This window comes from Acanthisitta chloris, unplaced genomic scaffold, assembly GCF_000695815.1.
Source record: "Acanthisitta chloris isolate BGI_N310 unplaced genomic scaffold, ASM69581v1 scaffold9320, whole genome shotgun sequence".
NCBI classification, from domain to species: Eukaryota; Metazoa; Chordata; class Aves; order Passeriformes; family Acanthisittidae; genus Acanthisitta; species Acanthisitta chloris.
Genome location: NW_008653320.1, coordinates 1 through 17,446, shown reverse-complemented (window position 1 = coordinate 17,446; position 17,446 = coordinate 1). Strand labels below are relative to the sequence as shown.

The 17,446-nt window shown below is 46.1% G+C and overlaps 1 protein-coding gene across 1 annotated transcript in view; it reads right to left on the bottom strand.

Moving 5' to 3' along the window:
• Nucleotides 1-17,410, bottom strand: part of IFT122 (intraflagellar transport 122) — a 29,423-nt gene extending 12,013 nt beyond the window's left edge. The window contains exons 1-16 of the mRNA XM_009080497.1: nucleotides 17,345-17,410; nucleotides 16,234-16,318; nucleotides 15,578-15,656; nucleotides 14,736-14,812; nucleotides 14,229-14,295; nucleotides 13,368-13,514; nucleotides 12,476-12,551; nucleotides 11,657-11,852; nucleotides 10,712-10,846; nucleotides 9,896-10,098; nucleotides 9,336-9,473; nucleotides 8,493-8,657; nucleotides 7,441-7,638; nucleotides 6,619-6,759; nucleotides 3,828-3,881; nucleotides 1,078-1,239 (exon numbers count right to left, since the gene is read on the bottom strand). Of these exons, the coding sequence (XP_009078745.1) occupies nucleotides 1,078-1,239; nucleotides 3,828-3,881; nucleotides 6,619-6,759; nucleotides 7,441-7,638; nucleotides 8,493-8,657; nucleotides 9,336-9,473; nucleotides 9,896-10,098; nucleotides 10,712-10,846; nucleotides 11,657-11,852; nucleotides 12,476-12,551; nucleotides 13,368-13,480 (1,581 nt within the window). The 5' untranslated portion in view covers nucleotides 13,481-13,514; nucleotides 14,229-14,295; nucleotides 14,736-14,812; ... (1 more) ...; nucleotides 16,234-16,318; nucleotides 17,345-17,410. The remainder of the gene's footprint in view (nucleotides 1-1,077; nucleotides 1,240-3,827; nucleotides 3,882-6,618; nucleotides 6,760-7,440; nucleotides 7,639-8,492; nucleotides 8,658-9,335; nucleotides 9,474-9,895; nucleotides 10,099-10,711; nucleotides 10,847-11,656; nucleotides 11,853-12,475; nucleotides 12,552-13,367; nucleotides 13,515-14,228; nucleotides 14,296-14,735; nucleotides 14,813-15,577; nucleotides 15,657-16,233; nucleotides 16,319-17,344) is intronic.
• Between the last annotated feature and the right edge of the window lie 36 nt (nucleotides 17,411-17,446).

Below are 17,446 nucleotides of genomic sequence, written 5' to 3'. Positions count from 1 at the left end.
CTGCTGGTTAAATATAGACATGACTACAGCCAAGAATTAAAAGATTCTTATGAAGACTTATGGGAACATTTTCCTCTATGAATTACATTTATGTTCAAGAGGAGCCAAAACACTGAAGCTAACAAAGACTCATCAGCCAAAAATAGCGGAAGTCAGGCTTACATCAGCAAAGCCCCCAAGTGCTTCTGCTGAGCTCTTGGAAGAAAAGATCTCTCTGCAGCATGGCTTGGGGAATCTGCTAGAACAGCTCCTGTGCCTGTCATGGAGAGCTCTTTGTCCTGGATTGGGCAGAGCAAGGCTCTGATGAGTGATGAATGAGACTGAACAGTGCACACATTCTCAGGGATTTGATAAGAAAACACCACAGAGGACTTAAAAGCCAAGTAATGCTTCTTATCACCATACAAAACCATCACTTTTTAGAACCATATTCCATTTATTTCTACATGGAGACAGAGTTACAAAAAAAAAAAAAAACAAACCAAAAACAAAAGCCAAGACATTGAAGCTTTGGCAGAAAATTCAGTAGTAAATAAAAATTGTCTAGGTTAGTATATATAAAATGCATTAATATAGAACTGACTCCAACAGAAAAATATTGGTATTGTGACATGGAAGTGAATCACACACATGGTGCACACCCCTCCACTTTGCATGGTACTACCTTACCATCTTTGGAGGACAAACAAAAAGGGACTCTTGAGTGAGATGAAGGGGAAGAAAAAGCCATAAAACCGAATGTCTGCATTTTTAAAAGCAGATAATTACTATGGATAATGCTATGTAACCACCACAAAAGAGTCACAACAACAGATCCACTGAAAAGCCCTGAATTCACATGGCCACACTGGAGACTCTGTGAAACACAACCTGCTGCCTGGACAGCAAACTGAAGGACAATCCCAACATTCACCCAGACCAGAGACATTTCTTCCCTTACAATCCAAACAAACTCCAACGAGTTAACTGAGCACACAGCTGGGATTCCAAGCCCACATTTCACCCAGCCCTAGCTCTGAGCACAGCTGGAGGTGCCCCTGTTTCTCTGCAGGGACACACTCGGGTGCCAAACCTCACCTTGGCATGGTCAAACATGCGCAGGTCAGAGTACATCTCCAGTGCCAGGTTCTCATGGCCACTCCTCTTGTACAGCTTTGCTGCCTCATGGAACTTGCCCTGGTAGGCATAGACATCTGCCAGGAACAGGTCATTGTTGCTCTCTCCATGCTTCTTCCTCTCCTGGAAAAACAGAACACCTGAAGAGAGATGCAGGAAATGTTCCAGATGACCAGGACCTAGGTGAGAAGTAGCCATTGAGGAATGAGATTTTTCAGGCTTAGATTTGAACTGTTAATAATTTAAGATACCATCATTATGCCTCTCCTACGTTTCTGGTGAATTTATAATTAAAGGATTAAATCCCTTCTTAATTAAAATTAGGAAGAGCGAAATTAAATGTCACTATACAAACCAAAGTGATGAAGAATCGCTTCTCCTGATTTCACACAGGAAAATGAACACATGCTATCATTATGCCAGGCTATTTTAAAAGAGGCATCTGATGGCTCTTCATTTTCTCCTGCACAAACTCACCACCATATCATTTGGCTAAACTAACAATATGTGCGGGGTGGGATGACAAACAGGGAGATAATTGCCAGCAATAAGCAGGTTCAGAAAGCACATTAAGCTGCCCCTGAATACAGACAAGTGTCAGCTCCACTGTCCCCACATGCAGGAGCTCATGGGCAGCAGCAGCTGCTTCCAGAGCACCTGCACAAGCTCTCCTGCTAATTGGAACTGCTTGTTCCCACTGCCTGGGAAGGGACCACAGGGACAGAGTGTGTGCAGAGTCATGGAGAAACCTCCACGTGTGTCCAGTGCCATGGAGAAACCCTTGACGTGTGCAGAGCCATGCTCCACTGTCCCCACATGCAGGAGCTCATGGGCAGCAGCAGCTGCTTCCAGAGCACCTGCACAAGCTCTCCTGCTAATTGGAACTGCTTGTTCCCACTGCCTGGGAAGGGACCACAGGGACAGAGTGTGTGCAGAGTCATGGAGAAACCTCCACGTGTGTCCAGTGCCATGGAGAAACCCTTGACGTGTGCAGAGCCATGGACAAACCCTTCACGTGTGTGCAGAGCCATGGACAAACCTTGTGGGCAGAGCAGAGCCACAGACAAACCCTTCACGTGTGTGCAGAGCCATGGACAAACCTCCAGGTGTGTGCAGAGCCACAGACAAACCCTTCACGTGTGTGCAGAGCCACAGAGAAACCTCCAGGTGTGTGCAGGGCCTGAGAACCCTTCCCATGAATCAGACCCAGCAGGACCTGACTGAAGGACTGTGACACAGACACACACGTGTCTGTGTGTGTTTCAGTGTGTGTGCTTTATCCTGTACCTCGGACACACATCCTGCTTGGGATAACAATCCTGCTGTTAGCCCACACTGCATGGAAATACACAGCTGTGAACTGAATTTAAAGAGAATCAGGATCATCCAAACCCACCCCTCCTCTGCCAAAGGGGCTCAGGCATTACTTCTGGTCACATCACTGGCACTGGTGCTGAAAGTTCCCTTTAAAAACCTGGTTAAACAGATAATCAGAGGACTTGTTACACCATTCTTGAAAGACTCCACAGAACTCTGCCAGATAGAGATCTGGCAGCTATGTTTCCTGCTGTCATCAATTAGGGGGAAAAAAAGAGTAGTTACTGAGACAAAACCATCACATTAATGGAACATGTGTGCTCAGTTACTCCCCTACAAGTCTTAGAAGGAATCTGATCCACCACAGGCAAGAGTAAGTGGGGATGCAGAACTCACTGCAGAAGGAGCATTTTCAAGAAGTCTGAAAGCAAATTTATGCCTATTTACATTGGGAATCTTTCCCACTAAACAGAACATGACATGACAAACCCAGAATATCCTCAATAGATGCAGATCTGGAGAAGCATATGTGGAAAGAAAGGTTAGTACTGGTGAGAGAACACTCTCAGCTACCTATCTATCCCTGAAAAGGTAAACTAAAAATACCCAGACGAAAAAGGAGCTCCTAATGCAGCACTTTGTGTTAGAGAAAAGTTCACTGCAGCCAGCTGGCATTTTGACAGCAGCAGGACAGCTCTGCAGACACAAAGACAAGGAGTGTATCCTTTCAGAGAAGGTGTAAATCTAATTAGCACAAGAAAGAGGAATTCCCTTTATGCCATCTCCTCGCCCATCTCCAAGCATTGTGGTGTGGTCTCTGCAGCAGGGCAAGGGTGATGCCAAGGCTTTTCATGTGCTCCTGACAGACAGTTATTGTCGAGTGAAATTCTATCAAGAAGTGTGAAAAGAATAGGAAGGAGTGATTAGAGCACAGTATGGAGGTATGGAATCTCAAATTCTATTTCCAGTTGTCACAGACTTGTCATGAGACCTTGAGTTTGTCATTTCATTTCTCTGGGCCTGTTTCTGTCTCTGCAAGGAGGAGATAGTAGTAATTACCTACCTCCGGGGGGAAGGGAAAGACTTAATGAACTCATGTTTATGAAGTGTTCTTACTAAGCTCTGTCAGCACAGTAGTGTTCCACCAATTATTAACCGAGCACTGAACGTTGTCCCAGTTCTTCCAAAGACAGTTGCAGAAGTTCTCATTGTCCCACACCCACGTTTTGTTCCGTGAAGTTTCAGTCCTATGACTAGAACTTGAGTCACCTCTACTCATCAGGATTTTTCACCCCAAACACATCCCAGTCAGAAGCACTATCCAAACAAAAGTCCCTCCAGAACAGAAATGGCACAGCAGTAAGTGTAATGAAGTACAGTATCTGAACACTCACCTCTATGCTGCTGATCAGTTCTAAGTATCGCAGGTCTCGGACCCTGGTAAATGCCTATTAATAAAGAAAGAATAAAGGGAATTAACTTCAAAAGCCAGAAATATTGTTATGCATGAATCAATCTGTCTTTACACAGGCAGGTCCCACCTGGAATCCTGTGCTCAGTTCTGGGCCCCTCAGCTCAGGAGGGACATTGAGGGGCTGGAGCAGGTCCAGAGAAGAGCAACGAGGCTGGGGAAGGGACTGGAGCACAAGTGCCATGAGGAGAGGCTGAGGGAGCTGGGGGGGTTCAGCCTGGAGAAGAGGAGGCTCAGGGGAGACCTTATCACCCTCTGCAACTCCCTGACAGGAGGTTGGAGTCAGGTGGGGGTTGGTCTCTTCTCCCAGGCAACCAGCAGCAGGACAAGAGGGCACAGACTCAAGCTCTGCCAGGGGAGGGTTAGGTTGGATATTAGGAAGAGATTTTTTCCAGAGAGAGTGCTCAGGCATTGGAATGTGCTGCCCAGGGAGGTGGTGGATTCACCATCCCTGGAGGTTTTTCAGATGAGACTAAATGTGGCACTTGGTGCCATGGTCTAGTGACCACGGTAGGGTTGGACTTGATGACCTTGGAGGCCTTTTCCAACCTGGTTGATCCTATGGTTCTATGAACTCTGCTGGGTTTGGGTTTGTGCAGTCCCTAACCTGAGGGACTCTGACTACAACTGTGGCACTCAAGTAAATGAGACAAGGTACAACCCAACCAGCTCAGCCCTGACAAAGGGCAGCTCAGGCAGGGGGTGGGAGCTGCGTGTGTCAGCCCCCAAGAAATACAAAGTGCCATTTAAAAGACAACATCCTTTTGTTCTGGCTGTTTTATAGCTGCTCCATGCTGATGCGAGGCAAGATAGGGACCAGGAAATCTCAGGAAACCATTACAAGGTAGGACAGAGAACTGATCTCTTTGTCAAAGCCTGCTGCATATGCTTCGAATTTTTAAACCATGCTGAAAATCCAGCATGAAAGGAGCTCAGAGAGAGGAAAGGCAGTAAGGAGACGATAAGATAAAAGTCCTGCAAGACAGTGTAATATCTTTGCAAATGGAGATAAATGTGCAACTCGAAGTCTCAAGTGGCAGAGTCACGTGCGAGGTGCAGCAGCTCAGCACTTATTCCTGACATGCCTCACAAAACAGAGATTTAACTCTTCGGGCTGCACGTTCAACACTTCCAACCAAACCAGTGCTTAAGAGGGCACAGAATATTCTGCTTACACCGGATCGGACTAGGAGCCGTGAGAGCCTTTAATGTCGAGAAGCTGCTTTTGTTCCCATTAATCCGCTCTAATTCTAAGAGGGCACTGCTTTAAAATTCCAAGGAGGCACTGAAAACTTCTTTTTAAGAGTGTCTATTTGCATAAAGCCATCCATGAGACTGGAATTATTCTGATGCCTCCACTTAAGGAAGAGAAAGCACTTAATTTCCTTTGAAAGAAATCTGTTATTAAAAGATGTCTATCACTACAGGCCACTCCAGTGTATTTTTAGAATGTTTTCTTTCATGCAATATTCATGACACTGAACTCGGTTCGCCCTCTCTTATTTGAGAAGAGGGGTAAAAGAAAATAGAGAAGTATTTTAGACTAGAGAAAAGTCAGGTTTTCAGCCTGTGCCTGTTCACAGACCACTGCCCAGAGCCAGGCAGAGAACTGAGGTGCTGCACTCCCAGCATCACTGCCCCCACAGCACGCTAAGGGCTGGAGAAGGAAATCTCCACACTTGCACTGAGCTTCTATTAAATATTTAGGGGAAGAAAAGGGTAAGTTTACGGCACTGGGGACGGTGGGACCAGCTCACATCCTTTGCTGCCACCCGGTGGGCACTGCCGAACGCCTTACCAGCTCTGCTCCCCTAAAGCCATCCAGGAGGTTTCCAGCTGAGACCATTTGCTTTGCATTCAACACTTTGATTTAGAACGTGGCATTTATCTACAGAGATACATCAGATTTCAGTTTAGAACTCTGTCTCCACATCTGAGACCCCTTTGTTTGTGGAATAACACACTAAAGACAAGCAGGACAGTAACTAAGGAACACCACAGAATCATAGAATTTAGGGGTTGGAATGGACCTTACAGATCATCCAGTCCCAACCCCTGCCCTGGGCAGAGACACCTCCTCACTAGATCAGGTTGCTCAAGGCTCATCCAGCCTGGCCTTGAACACTGCCAGGGTTGGGGCAGTCACCACATCCCTGGGCAACCTGGGCCAGTGTCTCACCACCCTCACAGCAAGAAACTTTTTCCTAATATCTAACCTAAACTTCCCCTCCTTCAGTTTGAATCCATTGCCCCTTGTCCTGTCACTGCAGCTCCTAACACAGAGTCCCTCTCTGGCTCCTTGTAGCCCCTTCAGATATTGGAAAGTTGCTCTGAGGTCTCCACACAACCTTCTCTTCTCCAGGTTGAACAGCCCCAACTCCCTCAGCCTGTACTCACAGGGAGATGCTCCAGTGCTCTTAGCAACTTCGTGGCCTCCTCTGGACTTGCTCCAACAGTTCCATATCCTCCTTATGTTGAGGACACCAGAACTGTGTGCAGTATTCCAGGTGGGTCTCACCAGAGCAGAGCAGAGGGAGAGAATCACCTCTTTCGACCTGCTGCCCACACTCCTTGGGATGCAGCCCAGGATTGGATTGGTTTTCTGGGCTATAAGCACTTGCATTCCAGTCATAAAACATACACTATACACACACATACATAAATGTATGTACACAAACCAAGCTTTCTGCTCAATAATTAAGTGGCTACTTCACCTTTTTAGCAGTTTCAAACTCCAGCCCCTCCAGGGCTTCCATGGCCAGCTCTCTCCAGTCAGCATCAGTCACTCCCAGACATGCAATCTGATAAGCTTCTTTAAACATCTTTCGGTCCAGGTACTGGTACATGGGTGCAGACTGATCATGGCCATGGAAAAAAAACAGGTGTCAGAAAGCATCACACTGAGACACATTACTGAAATCCTCTACACACATCAGGGAAAAAAGACATTCTAATCACAAACACTCCAGGCTGCCCAGAGAACAAACGTATGGCTCTGTACGCAGACTGAACAACATTCTGGGGGGATTATTATCCTGTCTTTAGACAAGCTGGGCTAATTGCATTCCAAACTCATCCATGCTGAAATCTGCAGTTCCTTGCATATTAGGAAGTAGTTAAGAATGTGAATTCTCCTGGGCATTGGACATGCTAAATATGATGTACACTGGGCATTTTTGGTACTATGGAAGCAGCACTCATAAGAAAAATGGAATTACAGCTGGAAAAAAGAGAGAATACAGTACCAGAACAAGAGGAGGGAAGGCCTGCACTGCATTAGATTATGTGCATTAGCAAGTAGAAAGCGAGAATCAGAAACAACAATCACCAACAGCAAAAAGGAAGTTATCTTAATTAACACCAAAGAATCAAAAATAAAATAGATCACACAATATAACTTAAACAGCAATGAAGAGAGTGTGAACTGCAATCATTTTAGTAATGGAATACAAGCAAAGCTCAGAAAAGCTTCTTCCCTTGTTAAACATTCATGTTTATGAGATGTAAAGCAACACTTAATGAGATTAAAGGATTACCTGCGGAACTTCCACGGCTGACATAGAGAAAACATGAAGGCAGAAGATCTTGGAGCCATTGTAACCCACAACAAAGCCTTGAAGTTTTTGCTGGTGGACAGGGAAGTTACTGGCTTTGATATTGAGGTAACCCCCTCCAGAAAAGCAAAGCATATCCTCACACTGGGTATTCCAGGCCACGCTGTTAGCGTTGGGTTCCTAACGAGCAAAACGACTCGGGATTACAACAGATACAATCACAGCTTTCCTAAGGAATAGGCCTCCTTTGGCTGGAATGTTTGACCTCTCACAGCCTGCTGTGGACACTCACACTATTTACATCTGTAATGTCCTAAAGCCTAGTATATCCCTGAACAGACTCCCAGGGATGTATTTTACATCCTAACACACAGCTGTAATTGTCTTACCTTTGATGTGTAGTTACTAATGATCTCTACTAGAACCTAACACCAAATCTCCTTGTAGAACATAAAACCAAATTCCACAACAATACACTCTTGGTTTGCATGTTTATGTGATCATTTCTCTGCCCATTGCACAGAGGAAGTTACAGACTGTCTTTGCAGCAGTTCATACTTGCATACAGTGTGCTCTGAAAACGTTTAATCAACGTTAATGAGTGACTGCTAAACTGCCAGCGAAGAGAGCATTATCATCATTCCTTTTATAGGCTAGGAATACACAATGAACAAGGATGTTTAGGCTTTAATTCTGCTCGTACTAATCATAAAACCAAAACGCTCATTAGCTGTAATGCTTCAGAGGGAGCCAGGACAGAGCTCTAAATTAAACTGAAAAGGTCACATGTCTTAGTGCTCTTTATTCAGCTGTTGCTCACATAGATCTCCTGTCTTCTCATTCCTCCTCTGCCACCTCTGAAAGGCTGGTTTGATAAACAGAGCACGGCTAAATCCTACAAAGTGGATTAAGAGCTTAAATGACAGTTACATGAATTTCTGCACCGCAGCACTTTCGGGACGTTCTGTGCTCCAAACTACTTCCTGCCCTCCCACCCTGGCTGAAGGAAAAACCCAACAGCTGCCAATGTCTACCTGGAAGAGCAGCTCTTTGGTGTGAATGTCATAGACAAGGCAGGTGTCATTCTCATCCACCACGGCCAGTTTGTTGCGGGACGCGCTCATGTCCAGGCAGCGCACGGCCGTGCTCTGCTTCAGCAGCACGATGGCAAAGGAGTTGTCCACGAAGATTTTCAGGATCTACATGGGTGTGAGACAGCATCAGCCCAGCCATAAAACCAGAAGCAGCACTGCAGTTTCACTGCTGTTTCAAGCAGGTAATTGTAAGGGGTTTTTTTCAGAGACTGTGCATTACAATGAAGGGAATGGTGCAGCTGGAGGTCCTTGTGCAGACTGGTTGCCACAACATGCTCTGGGTCACGAGATTGTGCAAATAGATCAGATGTTGCACATCTTGGGTTCTTAATGCTGCACTAGTTTAATGATTATACTGATACAGGAAGATATAACAGACACAGAAGACACACAGGATCTCAACGTCATCTCTGTCAACACCTCTGGGCTCCAGTTTGACGTGTCAAACTGACAACAACAGCATCTCAAGAACATCCACCCCCTCACAAATGGGCATCAGGAGATGTGTCCATACCCCCCAATCCTCACTAAAGGCTCTCAGTTCACCAAGAACTCAATTTTCATCAGTTGATCCTAACAACTTACAGACTTCAGACAAAGTGAAACGTTTGTGTCGATTTTACTGTCAGAATGCGAAAGACAGAAGGAATTAATTTTGAATCCTAAGATTAGTCTCTGTCAGATAAAATTCCAGGTTGGTGGAGAACCCCTAAGGTCTCCCCCTAAGAGCACAGAACAGATTGTATTTGCAGTGAGAGACACACACCAGACATGAGGTGTTACCTGACCATTCTTCAGACCAACTAAGAGACCTTCTCTTCCTGGGGGACCTCCAATTACTTTGATGTAACGAATGAGAGATTCCATCAGCCACTCCCGTTCCTTAATGCCACTAAATGAGAGGCACTGCAATCTCTTCTCCTAAGGACACAGCAAGGGATGAAATGCAGCATGGAGGTGACAACTAAACCTGTGCCTGATGAGCTATGTTTATACCTGTGCCTGCTTTTACACATCGCAGTCAAACAGCCAATTTAACAGGGTGAATTCTTTAAGGTTTTCCAATGCTATGAACAAACAAACAAAAGCAAACAGCCCTAACCCTTTTCCAGTAGTTCCCTCCCACCCAAAAGTTCCCCTGGATTCTGTTCTAATTTATGGAGTTCCCTCCAGAGGCAGTTTTACTGAGCCAGAGTCACCCAAGCAATAGCTCAGCAGTGTGTCTGCACTGACCAGCACAGCACTGCCCTGGGGAAGAGCTGCAGCAGATCCCAACAGCACAGCCATGTCCTGCCTGAGACTCTGAAACACCCCAGGGCTACTCTAGTTTTTAAGGCACATACCTGGCACAAAATAATGTGATTTGAGCACACCACCAGCAAGTTACATTCGAATTTCTTTGCGATCTTTTCCTTCACCCGATAGTACATATCTGCAGAGTCATCTGAGTACAGCTCATAAATCAGAATCTTCTCTGGCATCTGGATGGCTAATCTGTTTTTGTAGATTGCAATTTTCTTCACGAGCTCTCTGCCTTTTATCCTAACTAGAAAGGAAAAACACCAAAACAATACAGTACGAGCTGACACAAAAATAACAGATGCAGAAAGCAGAAAACTGACTAATGCATTAAAATTGCATCTCTCTAAAACACCTCTAAAATTCAAAGCACATTCCTGCACAAGCATGTTTGTTGTTCTGCATTTACTTAATCTACTATCCCCATCACAGTTTATCACCCTCTATCATTTGTCAGCAGCACATTCTGGAGCAGCACTTCCATTCCTGGACATAAAAAGCCAGTGGACAGGAAAAAACAAAATCAGCACAAACCCTTGAGGCTGCACGTAAGAAAAAAACAAGCTAAATCTGATGTACAGTATTTTTATCTCATTTGCAGAGATTAAAACCTTATCTGAAGAGCCCCTGCCCCTCCCAATGTCTTCTCCAACCCCACAACTTTCATTAAGCTTGTCAGCACTGAGTCTCCACACTCCAGTTCACACTCTCCCCCTGCAAATTGTGCTCTGCAGTTTGACTGTCAAAGTGACAACAGTGTGAGGTACATTCAGTGGATATTCCCAGTGTTCTGATGGACATTAATTGAAAACCAAGACAAACTGAGTGAAGCTCTGGCCTGCCTGCAAGTGTGGAATTACCTTTTTGCTCAGTGATAAGGTGCTGGACAATAACATCAGTCATGTTGTCCCTGTAGGCATAACGATCTTTATAGAGGCCATGGACAGTGCTGAAAATCAGCTGGTAGAAGGAGATTGTTCCATCCTGGCACCCTACTGCCTGCACACGGGAAGAGAACCATCTCAGTTAGGTGGTACATGTAGGTGAGGATTGGCAAAGTGTGTGGCATTTATGGGAACATCATGTCCCCGTACATGTAGGTGAGGATTGGCAAAGTGGCATTTATGGGAACATCATGTCCCTCTTCCTGCATAATGCACAGGTGGGTATCAGGTACAGCTGACTTGTGCTTAACCATGGGGAAAGAGCAGTGCAGAATGAGCACTGATCTATCACAGACCATGGTGAGAGTGCAGTGCAGAGAGCACTGATCCATCGCAGACCATGGAGACCACCATGCTGGTGGGGAGGGATTGGCTTGACTTGGTTGGAGTTTTTGGGGGTGTTGGTTTGCTCATTTATTTTTAAGTTCATTTTGCTTCTCCTCACTTTGATTTTCTCCCCACTTGCAGAGGACCCTGAGTGCAGCACTTCAGGCTGACAGCTGCCCTGCAGGCACTGTCCACAGGTGCAACACCAAACACTCAAACAGACCTCAACATTTTCTTCCCAACAAGGAATTAGATTCGGTCAATCCACAAGTTATTATCTGACATCTTAAACTCTTTTTCCCTCCTCTTTTTTAATCAAAACGCAGCAGATGCCTTACCACTTGAGAGCAGTTACATCCTTCTCACAGCCCAGGTTTTATTTCTGCAGGACATTTGTAATTCTAGGACCTCCCTAGATGCTGCTCAGGTTCTGCTGCCTCGGTAAGAATGTCTAAACTAAGCGCTGAGTTTGAAATGTATAGTCTTACCTTTGGTGACCAAGTGCAAGTGAAAATGCCAGAGCAGTGTCCCTACTCACCACGTAGTTGGAGTCTGGTTTCACCCTGCAGACCCACACCCAGCTGTTGTGCTCCCCCACGGTGCCCAGGCGCACACCATCCCTGGTGAAGAGCGAAACCTGCCGGTCAGAACCTCCCAGCAGCAGGTACTCTCCCTTGGTAAAGTAGCTGACACAACATGGATCAAAATTCAGGGCTCTGTCCTTCCCAATCTGCAAGGGAAAACAAAACAAAACCCAGCCAAAACTGTTAACAAAAGGATCATTTCATTTTTTCCCAAGGCAACACAAGTGCCATCACTGATACCACTCCACATCCATGCATGGCTCTTCAACACCCAGAGCCACTGAGGGTATTAAGACTCTCAAAGGCAGCTCTAAAATACACCCTCCAGCCCCAAACCAGTCTGCCCACAATGCAACACCTCACAAAATCTTTCACCAGCTGAAAAACCCAAAGATGTTCACCCAGAACCACTGCGGGTATTAAGACTCCCAAAGGCAGCTCTAAAATACACCCTCCAGCCCCAAACCAGTCTGCCCACAATGCAACACCTCACAAAACCTTTCACCAGCTGAAAAATCCAAAGATGTTCTCTACAGATCAGTGAACCATGGCACGGAAGTCAGCAAAGCTGTAAGGGCTTTAATAGAACTGCAAGAAAGCAGCTGAACTGCCATGGGAGAAACCAGGGCTGAAGGAGGGATGGTGAAAAAAAAAGGTGGAGTCATAAAAGTCTGGAGAAACAGAAGACATTTAATGTAACTCCTAAATCACCAGTGTGTAGGACACAGAACAGGATCAGAAACACTGCAGGAAACTCTCTGGGACATACCTGCTTGCCACTCAAGTGGTAAAAGGAAAGTTTCTGCCCCCAGTCTGCCACAGCTAAAACATCATTGCGTTCATCTCTACAAAAAAATTAAAATAAAAAGCAGCAATTCTCTTTCAGTTTATGAACACATTTCCTAGAGCCACAGAAGCAAGTAGAAGCTGTTCATGTGAGACCAGCAGTAGGCCAGGAGAGGCTTCAGGTCCCAAACTCTGGTATTCTGACATGATCTGTTCAGCTCAGAGCAAAACAGGAGTCACCTTCTCCACAGCTCCTTGCCTAGGAGGAGAGGACATGGTACCCTGAGTATTCTCTTTCAGTTTATGAACACATTTCCTAGAGCCACAGAAGCAAGTAGAAGCTGTTCATGTGAGACCAGCAGTAGGCCAGGAGAGGCTTCAGGTCCCAAACTCTGGTATTCTGACATGATCTGTTCAGCTCAGAGCAAAACAGGAGTCACCTTCTCCACAGCTCCTTGCCTAGGAGGAGAGGACATGGTACCCTGAGTGTCCTTCATGGAAAGGGTTGTCCAGCCCTGGCACAGCTGCCCAGGGGTGGAGTCACCATCCCTGAAGGGATTTAACAGCCATGTGGATGTGGCACTTGGGGACATGATTAGTGGTGGCCTTGGCAGTGCTGAGGGAACAGTTGGATTCAATAGTCTCACAGCGCTTTTCTGACCTGACCAATCCCATATGTCTATGATCTAAGTGGAACTTGTTGTTCCCAGTTTCTCCATTCAATTAAAGACTAGCAGCAAATATAAAATCCTTTACAAAAGGTAATGTACATGGCATTAACCTGTTTCAGCAGGGATAAAAGTCCAGCCTTTCTGCCATCAATGAGCCAAGGATTATCTATTCAGCATGAAGAAAGGCAGGATGAAATTATTTACCTGGAAGGATTCCAACAAATTGACCATATTGGAGAGGAAGAACCTCCTGGACGTTCTATTTTCACCTTCTCATCACCATTCTTGTTCCTGATGCTGACGATGCCGTTGAACATGCCCAGAGCAAGGTACTGGCCATCATTTGTCCAGCTGAGAAACACACACAGACACACACTGCAGAGCAAACTGCCACAGAGGAGCAGGAAGCAGGTAGGATGGCACAGCACACTCACACGGGGATGGAGCATGGAAATACACCTCCAGGAGGGAGTTCTGGGAGGTAGCCAATAATCCTACAGTTTGTTTATGCATCTAACTCCACATTTATGGCAGCAGCACACTCTGTATCGAGAACATTTCATCACAGGCACAGCAATAAAAAAATAAATTGAAGCTATCATCTGCTGCAAAACTTGTACCATGTGCTAAGCCACGGATACACGGTGGGGATGGCAGTGTGGTAGCTTTAAAAGCCACACTTAGAGCATGAGGGGGGGCCTGGGGTCTATTCTGGTCTCTGCTGCAGTCAGGTGGATCACTTCACTTGAACTCATGAGCCCTTGGTTCAGGTTCCCACAACGGGAACACCTCCTTCCACTGAAAACACCAACAGCACAGGGGGTGGAAGCTCTACAGACTCAAATTGTCAGTACTTTTCCTGTAACTTCATTTTACTGTTATTGCACAAGATGCAGAGAGAACTTAAGGCACTTGCTTGAGACCAGAACACCACTCTGATACTTTCAGGTCAAATAAAACCCAAACATCTTGCTATTGAAATAGAAGGTGGGGCAGTAAAACACCTTTTTTTTACAATTGCATATTGCTTGGACTTAAATGACACAGGTAATCCTTAAAACTCACCTACAGCAAGTGATCTTGCAGCTGGTTTTATGTTTAGAGACTGACTTCTGCTCAGGAGACCACAAGCCTGGATGAAAACAAACACAAAGCCAAGGACAAGAGTAAGCAGTGTGAACACTGCCAGTGTTCAGACTGGAAACTGTCAGAGAACTCAGCTGGGACTTCAGAGGGATCAAAGTCTTGTCCACTGCTAGAAGGACATTTAAATATATATTATTTATTAGTAAATGGGAAAAAAACACATCTAAATAACAGAGATCTAATAACATCTCTGCAAACAATCCATTAATAAAGCACCAGGTTTTACCCTGAGGTCTCTCACTGCATCCTCCCTTCCCACTGAGTTCAGGTGATGTAAATCAGTATCCAATGTCACTGAGCTTTAGGCAGCTTTGTGTCCCATCTCCTCTGGAGACACAGAGCTGCACCCACCCGTGGTTAGCTTAGCTATGCAAGTGTAAATGGGATTCACAGGCCAAAGGGAAAAGGGAGAGGGAGAAGACATACCAAAATCCCCTGAGGAGCAGGATGCCAGCTGATGGGTGAGAGGGTTGTAGGAAACACACTGGATAGAGTCATTGTGCCTGGAATGAAGTTACAATCAGATTTCAATAAATCAGTCTTAAATGCCCCTTTTCTGACTTCCTGCAAGGGAGCCGAAAGCTTTAGCAGATGCCAAAATAATTGGATTGGTTTATAGCACATCAAGTTAATCTGCTATTACTGTACAGTAAATCAGTAATAAACCTCACAAAAACTGTCTCCAAGTGGCAGAATTTGCTGTATTTCATCAAGATCAGCTAGAACTGCACAGCACTGGTGGTTTGGGAGATGTGACTCCAGGTTGTAACCCTGGTGTGCTCGTGCAGGGCTGGGCAGTGACCAGCTCTGCAAACCAACTGGGGAAAGATGTGCAGGGGCAGGAACAGAATGGGAAGTTGTCACTTCAGAGGGCTGACATCAACACAGGGACAGGACATTGAAACATATCAAAAGTACCCAAACTCATCTTTACTTTGGTCTTTGAACCAGAATTATGGTTTATTACACAAAGACAGTCACAGTGTTTCATTTTGTTCTGACCTACACTGAGTTTCTCTAGCTCTCTGCTAGCCCTCTCAATTCAGAGATTGATCTGCACTCCCCAACCCCTTTTATGCCTTTAATTGCTTTTCTGCCTCATTCAGACACTTCAACTGTTCCTTTCCTCCTCCCTCCCCTACCACCCCTGGCACTTTCTCTGACCTCAGTGACCCTTCTCCCAAATCTAACAGCCTGTGCTCTTTGACAGCAGCAGTGCATGATCCAAAATTGGCTTTTGAGGCACAGAATTGAAGGGCATCACTTACGTGTACTTCAGAATTCCTTCCAGCTTTGAAGTCCAAATTATCACACTTTTATCTGCAGAGCCAGATGCAAAACGCTTGCCTGGGGATTAAGAGATCATTTAAATCCCACACGGATGAGAATCACTTTCTCTCCAAATACTCAATCAAAGGGAGAGCAAGAAGTTCTTGAACTTGACAAGGCTCAAGCAATAAAGGGGCTGACACTGAGTGCCTGGGTGTGCTGGTGTCTCCCAGCCATGGGGAACTACTGCACAGCCCTGAGAGTAACCAGTGCTGCCAGCCCCAGGCTGGAGATGAATAGGAACAGGGACAAGGAAAACCAGTCACAGGAACCCTCATCACCCAACAGCAGCACCCCCCTGAGCCCCCAGGATGACACTGGGAGACCAGGAGAGCACTGGGAGCAGAGTGAGGTCTGCAGGGAGCAGGTAACCTGTGAAGGGTCAGGAGGTTGGGAGGCTCAGGGATAGAGGAACGAGGGAAATAACACCCAGAGGCAGGTGGAGTATCAGAAAGAGAGATCTGTGGGGTGAACCTTCTCCCCACACTGCCCATGAATATAAACCTAACCTGACACTGAAGTGGAAATGGAGGGGCAGAGGGACTACAGCTCTTGGATTCAGAGGTAATGAACAAAGCCCCAGGGTGGTATTTACCATCTTTGGCATAAGCCACACAGTACACAGTATCCTTGTGTCCCTTCAAAGGCTGGATTAGTGTTCCATCAGATGTATCATAGACCTGTTTAAAGGGGAAAAAACACAACAAGCATAAAACCAAAAGAACATACATAAAATATCTTCCAGTGAATGACAGGATGATTTGGGTTGGAAGGACCTTAAAGCTCATCCCATTCCACCCCCTGCAGGGACACCTTCCACTAAGGCCCCAAGCCCCATCCAACCTGTCCTGGGACACCTCCAGGGTGTGGACTGGGATTTGAAACTACTGAGGGCCAACAGATCATGCACTTCCTTTTGTGCCTGGTTTTTGCACAGCAAACAGCTCACGCAAGACAAAACGTTTCCAAACAGAGAACAGCTCACGCAAGACAAAACGTTTCCAAGCAGAGGCAGCTGTCCACAATGTGACACTGCTTGGGAGAAAAGGAGACTCAGTGCCACAAAACTACACACACAAGAGTCTCCCAACAGCTTGTCTGGCAGCTTGTTTTATAGCTTATTGGGCTTTTCATCTCTTACATGTTGTTGTTAAACATCTTGCTCTGTTTTGGATGTTTAAATGCAACAAATGAGAGCAAAGGAGCATCACTGAGCACAGCATTGTGAGCATTGGAAATAACAGCAGCTGCTGTCCTGCAGAGATGAACTCCAGCTCTACAATCCATCCATCCTCATCCCTCCCTCCCTGCCCCACCTGAAAGCTGTGCAGGACCATGAGCAGCTGGTGCTGAGCAGACCCAAGGACCCACCAACCCCTCGAGCTCCCCAGGACACTGATATGAGCCTCTGTCCCCTCTGCACAGAGATCTGACTGGCCCAGCACAGCCCAGTGCCAGGCCTGAGAGGGTGAGATGATGCAAATAGCTTAAATCTCATTACTTTTGGAAGTAGAGCTTAAAACTCGGTAAGGCAGAGTGAAAAGCTTCAGAGCAGTTAGCGCTAGCGCTAGAGCTGCATTAATATGCATGGGGCTGCGAGCCTGGGCCGGCAGAGATAAAGGGATTTCGGGGGGTGTACTCGGTCGATGTGGGAAGGACCGCACACCCTCACAGCGGCCAGGGGCGAGGACACGCAGTTTTCCTACCAGCAGCCTGTTCCCAGCAGCGATTATCAGCTGCGTCCCATCCGGCTTGAACGCCAAGTCATAAATGCTGCGGGAGAAACACCGTGTCAGGGGCAGGACACG